The sequence below is a fragment of the Apium graveolens genome, chromosome 9 (genome assembly GCF_009905375.1).
Source record: "Apium graveolens cultivar Ventura chromosome 9, ASM990537v1, whole genome shotgun sequence".
Taxonomy (NCBI): domain Eukaryota; kingdom Viridiplantae; phylum Streptophyta; class Magnoliopsida; order Apiales; family Apiaceae; genus Apium; species Apium graveolens.
In genome coordinates, this window is record NC_133655.1 from 160,883,567 (window position 1) to 160,892,918 (window position 9,352).

Here is a 9,352-nt window from a genome sequence, read left to right on the forward strand (position 1 = left end):
CTCCGGTCCCGGCTCCTCTGAGGTAGTTTGTATCAGACCCTGAGGTCTGATGAGTTGCTGTAATAAGTGAGGATGTCTGAATTTGAATAAGTTAGTGTTGTGTTGTAACCTAAATAATACTTGAACCTGTCTCGGCTCCTGGTTTGGGGTCGTATGTTATAATAAAGTTTATTTAGTAGTTTATATTATAGTTTATCATATTTTTGGTCACGTCAGCCCTGACCCCGAGGTTGAGGCCGTCACAGTTGGTATCAGAGCCACATGTTCAGGTCCCTAATTTAGGTTAAGAGTTGAGTCAATAAGGTGTCGGAAGTATGTCCTATATTGTGAGTCAGCAACTCATGCCGAGGAGCAACCTTAAATGCCAGTCGAGGGTTCCGACGGCGTTACCCTGGCATCTATCAATATTTTAATAGACTTGCCTTAACCTTGTTATGTCTTCCTTGTATATTATTATGGTTGACAGTGGCCCATAGTGATCTCCAGTTCTCCTTCTCGGGGGAACCCGTCGGATTCAGATGATTCAGACTCTAAGCAGACTTTGGATGTTGTAGCCGAGGAGACTCTCATGCCTCCTCCACCCATTCCTCCAGTTGCCTCAGGAGGTGTATCAGGACCTAGTATCCGTCCTCGCTGGATACGAAGGTCAGTGTCGGCTGTTAGGGATTTCCCTCCAGGATGAGGTCCCAGTTCCTCCACCTCGAGACCACCTGTTCCTTCATCTGTTCTTTCAGGTGCATCCTCCCCGATCCCTTAGCATGTTCACCGAGCGGTGAACCAGTCCTTGATCAGAGAGCATAGCCCAGGGTTAGCAGCTCAGCTTGACCAAATTCCAGTCGGGCCTTTCCAGGGCATCCCCGCCCCTTCCCTAGATGTGTAGGAGAGAGTACGATCCTTGACTCAGCCTGTTGTAGAGAGAGCTCGGACCATTGATCGTATCATTAGCTCCGAGTGTAGAGCTGTTCAGTACCAGGATCTCATGAACTGTTGGTATTTGAGTTAGGATCCATTGGTGGTAGTGGCAGTGGCTAGATCAGAGTTGCTGTAGTGAGATACAGAGCTCGGAGTTAGTTGTAGGAGTTATGTAGATGCTTTTCCTATGTATGTTCATTATGTACTGTAGCTTGTATTAGGCGGGGCTGCTATGACAGCCAATTTTGTTGTGTACTTAGTACATTATGAGTGTTGTACTGTAGTTGTTAGATGGATTTGTACTGTTGTTGTACTATTATTTTTATGATGTTACGGTTGTTGGTTTTATTCTATTGCACTTTTGTTATTGTTGTTACTGTTATTGTTGTATTTGTTGCTGGATTTGTTGAATTTAGTTATGCATCATGGGTGGACCCCAAATAGATAAGGAAGAGAATATTTAATTATGACCGCATTCTCCTGATGCATAAAGCTCTTGCTACCCGGGGCACAATTTTCATATAAAACCTTTTTGTTGTGTTTTAGGAGAATGCCTCCTAAGAAAAATTTCCCTTCCAATTCCTCCAGCAGGAACTTTGAAGGGGGCCCAGTCATGGATGGATTACTAGATTTGTTGTGCCAATAGTCTAATCAGATGGCTCAGCAGCAAGAACAATTCCAGCAGCAGCAACAACAATTCCTGCAACAGCAACAACAACAGCAGCAATTTATACAACAACAACAACATCAGCAAATCCAACAACAGTTACAGCTTCAACAACAACCCCAGCCAAGAGAGTTGAACCAGACTGTTAGTTTCAAGTCTTTCCAGTCGGTTAAACCCCCAGAGTTTAAGGGCGAGGTAGACCCGGTTGCTGCTAGAATTTGGCTTAAAGAAATGGAGAAAGCCTTCACCCTTATTCAGGTGAGTGATGATTCTAAGTCGGATTATGCTAGTTATTTTCTTAAAGGTGAAGCAAGTTTTTGGTGGGAATTTGCGCGTACCTTAGAAGGAGAAGGCCCTGTTTCTTGGGCCAGATTTACGGAGTTGTTTCTAGAGAAGTATTTTCCAAATTGTTTGCAGAGTCAGTTGGAAGTAGAGTTTTTGGAATTGAAGCAAGGAGAAAAGAGCGTGGCTGAGTATGAGGCCAAGTTTATAGAGTTGGCCCGACTAGCACCTGGATATGTGAACACTGAGATTCAGAAAGCTAGGAGATTTCAGCAAGGACTAAAGCCGGAAGTTCGTAGTGGGGTGGTGGCCCTACAACTTAAGACGTATACCTCTGTAGTTCAAGCCGCCCTGGTGATTGAGAGTGATCAGAAGTTTGCCTCCAAGGAAAGGAGTGATCGGAAGAGAAAGTTTGAAGGTGGTATAGGTAATGCAGACCAGGATGAGTCTAGTCAGAAGTTCCCAAGGAAGTTTGGCTGGAATAGGAATAAGAGATTTAGAAGGCAAGGCATAGCTCAGATGAATTCCGGTGTCACTTCAGTTGCCTCTGCCCCGGTCCAGTCAACCAGGCCAGTTGTGGATTGTATGTTATGTGGTAAAAAGCATAGTGGTCAGTGTCGGAAGGATGTCCAGTGTTTTAAATGCGATAAAAAGGGTCATTATGCATTAGAATGTAACACAGGAAACATCGGAGTCACCTGCTTCAAGTGTCATAAGGTTGGGCACATCTCCAGAAACTGCAAGACGGCTACTCAAGGTAGTGTAGGATGGAATGAATCTCAAGGACCAGCAACTAGCACAACAAGAGCCAGAACCTTTAAAATGACCAAGAGATCTACTGCTCAAGATTCAGATGTGGTTGCAGATACGCTTTCTCTAAATTTCGTGCCTGTTAAGGTTTTATTTGATTCGGGAGCGTCTAAGTCTTTTATATCTAAAGAATGTGTAAGTAAAATGAATTTGATATTGGAGGATCTAAATGAGCCCTTGTTGATAGAGGTAGCTAATCAGGATACAGTTTCAGTAAACCGGTTATGTCCTAGATGTCACATAGAAATTGGTGGGCATTTCTTTTCAGTGGATTTATTACCCTTTCAATTAGGAGAGTTTGATGTAATTCTAGGAATGGATTGGTTGTCTCAGCATAAGGCAAATACTGATTGTAAGAAAAAGAAAGTTTTGTTATATTCAGAAGATAATAGAAGGATAGTTTATCAAGGACAGAAGCAGGACAAGAAATTTCTTTCTATATTGGAAGCAAAGACGTTATTGAGAAAAGGATGTGAAGCGTATTTAGCCCATGTTGTGGACACTGAGAAGAAGGTACCCGGATTGGAGGAAATTCCAGTAGTTAATGAATTTTCAGATGTGTTTCTAGACGAGTTACCAGGATTACCACCAGATCGGGAGATTGAGTTTTCTATCGATTTGATTTCGGGAGCAGAACCAGTTTCAAAGGCACCTTACCGTATGGCCCCGGTAGAAATGAAAGAACTAGCTAAACAACTTCAGGAACTTTTGGATAAAGGGGTAATTAGACCAAGCGTATCCCCATGGGGCGCTCCAGTGTTGTTTGTGAAAAAGAAGGACGGAAGCATGAGATTGTGTACTGACTACCGAGAATTGAATAAGTTAACCATCAAGAATAAGTATCCCCTACCCCGGATTGATGATTTGTTTGATCAACTGAAGGGAGCATGTTGTTTTTCCAATATCGACTTAAGATCGGGCTATCATCAGTTGAAGATCAAGCTTGAAGATATACCGAAGACTGCCTTTCGAACCAGGTATGGCCATTACGAGTTTCTAGTGATGTCATTCGGGTTGACTAATGCGCCAGCAGCTTTTATGGATTTAATGAACCGGGTGTATAAGGAGTATCTGGATAAGTTTGTTATTGTATTTATTGATGACATCCTCATCTACTCAAATACCAAAGACGACCATACCGAACATCTAAGGATTGCTTTACAAAGGTTGAGAGAAAAACAATTATACCCTAAGTTCTCAAAATATGAATTTTCGTTGGAGGAAGTCCAGTTCTTAGGTCATATAGTTGGTAAGGATGGTATTAAGGTAGACCCTGCAAAGATTGAAGCGGTATCCAGATGGGAGCAACCGAAGACCCCGACGCAAATTAGAAGTTTTCTTGGATTAGCAGGCTATTACCGAAGATTTGTAAAGGACTTTGCAAAGATTGCAACCCCGTTGACCAAGCTAACCCGAAAGAATGAGAGATTTGTTTGGACGGAGAAATGTGAAGAAAGCTTCCAAGAGCTAAACAAAAGACTAGTAACAGCACCAGTGTTAGCATTACCAGATGAAACAGGGAATTTCATAATTTACAGTGATGCTTCTCTTAAAGGATTAAGTTGTGTGCTAATGCAACATGATAAGGTTATTACGTATGCGTCTAGGCAGTTAAAGCCCCATGAGCAGAAATATCCAGTTCATGATCTTGAGTTGGCGGCTATAGTGTTTACTTTGAAGTTATGGCGTCATTACTTGTATAGAGAGAAATGTGATATCTATACGGATCATAAAAGCTTAAAGTATATATTCACCCAAAAGGATTTAAACATGAGACAAAGGATATGGTTGGAGTTGATTAAGAACTATGACTATTTCATTAATTATCACCCAGGTAAGGTCAATGTGGTGGCTGATGCCTTAAGTAGAAAAGAGAAATTAAATATGGCCCGTATTGCGGATGAACTAGCCCGAGATTTATAAAAGATGGAAATTGAAATTTGAGTATCAGGTGAAGGTCGGGAAAAACTATACGAGATTACTTTCCAGCCAGCGTTAATGGAAAAGATTAGATATAACGACTCGTGTATTTTTATTTTATTTCTAATATTTGGAGGTGTAATGAAAGTTTAAGTAAATAAATAAAATGTGTGTATTGATTTTGGCAGCGGTTATTGATTGTTATTTAATTATTTATGATTTGTTGATATGTGGGATTGGAATTATGTGATTTATTGGTGAGTTATATGATTTTAGTTCGCTTGTAAAAGTGATTTTATTGTAATTTTAATTCCATAAATATTTGGGTTGTCTTTAAAATTGGTTTTCTAATTTTATAATTTCAATAATTATTTTTAGGATTGTATAAAATTGAGAAATCAATATTTCGTTAATTATTCATTTTTTAAAATGATTTCCTGAGTGTGTTAAATGCTAAAATCCATATTTAATTACGGGAATCTTTAAAAATTATGAAATTTATATTTTATTAAGTTCGTATTATTCGGAGAATTTTAAAATTATTTTGGGAAATTTCGGGAATCGTTTAAACTGTGTGTCGTCTCGTTATTTATTAAAAAGAGTGTATAAAGCGCGCCTCAAATATTCGAAACTTATATTTTTATGAACTTCAGGATATCTAAAATATTTTTAGACCATTATCGTTATTTTTTGAAATTATTTTAAGGATGCCTCGGTTCGCTAATTTCAAACTCGGGATAAAAATTCGGGTCCCCGGGTGAGTCAACGGTGGACGGTGATGACGATTTTCTGAGTCTTAAATTCTATAAATAAATAAAATAAAATATTTATGTAAAATATGTTTGGATTTAAATAACTAATTTTGATTGGTGTTGGGATGTACATTATATAAATGGTGGAATTATGTTGTGGATTGTTGAGAATTGTTGACGTCGATTATAATCGACGGGTAGTCTTATAAATAAAGAAGTTGCTGCCAAAATTTTCTAAAAATATATTTGTAATCGTATAAAATTATGTTTTACGTGTTACCCTTATTTATGTTCGAGAGATGTGATTACATGATTATGTGTATAATAATAATACGAGTCGGGTTGTCGGATTTGGGTTATTAGGATTTGAGGATATCAAGCATGTCGATATAACTAATTAGGGTATTCTGTAATTATAGATCCCAGTCGAGTTGTTCCAAGATCAAAGTCAGCGTGAAAACTATTTAGGATTTGTAAAGCGTTGTAAGGCAAGTACCCCTGACCATTCTTTTATGATTCAGTGCATATGAATAGCTAAATGTTTTACTTTCGTAGTGGAACAGAAACGTTTTAAGTTACGTATCCCCTGTAGTTATAAAATTACTATTTTCAAATTGTTTTGGGGAAAAGTAACTTCGAACGGTACCTATCTCGAATGGAATAATTTGCGAAATGTATTTTATATGTGTGCTGGCTAAATAAATGATTTTAAAAATGAGATAGGTACAAGTATTTTAAAAACTGGATAAACGGTCAGATATGGGATATATTTAGGCCAAAGTAGGCTTATTGAGGTGGCGTAAGAGGCTAATTCGGTTGTGCGCACTATAAAACCGATTAGTCCAGCAGGTCAGAGACCTAGCTAGTCTCTGAGTTCCGGAACAGGTAAATTGGATGGCAGTTAGAGCCGTCTGGTGTTGATAGCCTGATCAGCTGTCTTCACATATCCGCTATGTATCTGATTGAGATTTGTGAATTGTATAAAAGCATGATTGGTTGATACAGCAGTTTTTATAAAATGATTAGCGTGCTAAAATTGGACTCTGGTATTACACAGCACACTACTATGTTGTTTTAACAAAGCATGCTAATTAGTGATATCCAGTTACTTTGATTATCAGTATGAAATGTTGATATTATGATTACAGCTCTGTTCCCATTATTGTTACATTACTATTTTAATCTGTTATTCATATTCTGGTACTGCTGAGCGATTATGCTCACCCTTGCAAACTGTTATGTATATTTCGCAGATGCCTAGAAGATCAGTCAGACCGACCCGTGTTCCCGCCCCTACTGGACCTGGCTCCTCTAAGGTAGTTTGTATCAGACCATAAGGTTTGAGGAGTTGCTGAATAAATTTAGTGTGTCTTAGATATTGAATAAGAGTTTGTAATATTGAGAACCTGAATTATACTTGAACCTGGATCGGATCTTGGTTCGGGGTCAAGTTAGTATATTTTAATAATAATTCTGTTGTTTATATTTTTGGTAATTGTGTTTAGTGACGTCAACTCCTGACCCCGGGGTTGAGGCCGTCACAGTTGGTATCAGAGCTACAGGTTCAAGTCCCTGATTCAGGTTAGGGATTATGTCGAGTAGGTGATAACGTGAGTCTTTAAGTGTAAGTCAGCAACTCATATAGAGGAGCAACCCTTTAGAGTCAGTCGAGGGTTCCGACGGCGTTACCCTGGCATCTATTAAATGTTTTGATAGAATTGCCTTGACCTGGTTGTGTCTTGTCTGTATATTATTATGTTGGCAGTGGCCTATTGCGATTTTGAGCTCTCCATCTCGGGAGAATCCTTCTGATTTGGATAGCTCAGATTTTGAGAGACCCCTTGATGTTGTTACCGAGGAGACCCCTATGCCTCCTCCACCAGTTCCTTCTTTTGTGCCTTGAGACATCCCTGGATCTGGTCCTCATCCCCGTTGGGTACGTAGGTTTGTGTCTGCTGTCATGGATTTCCCTCCTGTTGCGGTCCCAATTCTTCCATGATGAGACCTCCGGTACCTCCTGTGGCCCCTAGTGGTACTTCTTCACCGATCCCTTATCATGTCCATAGGGCGGTGAATACTTCCTTTATCAGAGATTAGAGTCCAGAGTTTGCTGCCCAGTTGGACCAGGTACCTATTGCACCATTTCAGGGTATTTTTGCCCCTTCCCCTGAGGTGCGAGCCCGTGTGAGAGCATTGACCCAGATGGCTGTTGAGAGGGCTAGATCTGTTGACCGTTTCATTAGTTCAGAGTTCAGAGCTGTGCAGTATCAGGACCTAGTGAACTGACTAGTGTTTGAGCTAGGTTCCATTGGTGGCAGTGGTAGTGGCTAGACAGAGCTGCAGTAGAGGGATGCAGAGCTCAGAGTTGACCTCTAGGAGTTCTGCAGTTGTTTACTTTGTATATGTATATTATGTTGTGATAGGTTGTAGTAGACGAGGCTGTTATGACAGCCAATTTTGGTGTGTATTCGGATGGTTCTCTTTAGTTAGATTTTCAGTTGTACTAGTTGGATTCTGTTGGTTACTGTAGTTCAGCTGCTTTATATTATTGTTCAGTTTTTATATATTGTGCGTTACTATTACTGTTGTTATTATTATTGTTGTTTCTGTTGCTGGCATTTTTAGACTATAATCATTCACTCAGGACGGATCCAATTATAATGGGGGATGAGAATATTGTCTTAGTGGCAACGCTCTCCTGATGCATAAATATAAACTGCTGGAGCAATCCATTTTCTTATATATGACTTTTATGTTTCAGGAGATGCCACCAAAGAGAAATTCTCAGCCCAATAACGAATCTGTTGGGGATCCTTCCATGAGTGATTTGATGAACTTGTTGCGTCAGTAGACTGTACAGCTGGCCCAACAGCAACAACAATTCCAGCAACAGCAGCAACAATTGCAACAGCAACAACAACAGCAACAGCAGCTCATACAACAACAATAACAGCAAATCCAACAGTAGCAACTACAAATCCAACAGCAGCATGAGATGAGAGGGGCAAATCAAGGTGTTAGTTTTAAGTCTTTTCAAGCAGTGAAACCCCCAGAGTTTAAAGGAGAAGTAGATCCTGTCGCTTCCAGGATATGGTTAAAGGAAATGGAAAAGGCGTTTGTGCTCACCAAGGTGAGTGAGGATTTAAAAACTGATTATGCTAGTTATTTTCTGAGGAATGATTCAAATTATTGGTGGGAATCTACGCGAGCCTTAGAAGGAGAAGGTCCAGTTCCCTGGACCAGATTTACAGAATTGTTTTTAGAAAAATACTTTCCAGCCTGTCTCCAAAGTCAAATGGAGATGGAATTTTTGGAGCTGAAACAAGGAATAGGAGTGTCACAGAATATGAAGCGAAGTTTACGGAGTTGGCCCGTACAGCACTGGAATATGTGAGTTCAGAAGCTCAACGAGCAAAGCGGTTTCAACAAGGGTTGAAGCCAGAAATAAGGAGAGGAGTTGTAGCCTTACAGCTTAAGACTTATACTTCGGTAGTCCAGGCTGCCTTGGTGATAGAGAGTGATCAGAAGTTAGCTGCAAAGGAGCAGGGTGAGAAGAAAAGGAAATTTGAAAGTGGACCTGCAAAGTCAGAATCAGGAATAGCAAGTCGAAAGTTCCAGCGTTGGTTTGGAAAGAATAAGGATAAAAAGTTTAAAGGGTAGAACTTTCCCCAAGTTAAGCCTGGTACAACATCAGTTAACTCTACCCCGACGAGGATGAGTAAGCCAATGGTTGATTGTAAGACGTGTGGGAAAAATCACAGTGGACAGTGCCGAGAGAATGTTAAATGTTTTAAGTGTGGACAGAAAGGTCACTATTCCACGGAGTGTAAGTCTGAGATTCAAGGAGTTACTTGTTTTAGTTGCGGCAAAGTGGGACACATAGCTAGGAATTGCAAGTCAGTGACTCAAGGTAATGTTGGAAAGAGTGTGTCCCAAGGACCAGCAACCAGTACTGTGAGAGCTAGGACTTTTAAGATGACCCAGAAGTCTCCAGTTCATGATTCTGATG

General features: G+C 40.1%; 1 protein-coding gene across 1 annotated transcript; it reads left to right on the forward strand.

The window, feature by feature from the left end:
- The first annotated feature begins 2,380 nt into the window (after positions 1–2,380).
- On the forward strand, positions 2,381–7,829 carry LOC141685702 (uncharacterized). The gene is made up of 2 exons (XM_074490791.1): positions 2,381–3,184; positions 7,767–7,829. The coding sequence occupies exons 1-2, from the start codon at positions 2,381–2,383 to the stop codon at positions 7,827–7,829; spliced, it is 867 nt and encodes a 288-aa protein (XP_074346892.1).
- Positions 7,830–9,352: the final 1,523 nt, after the last annotated feature.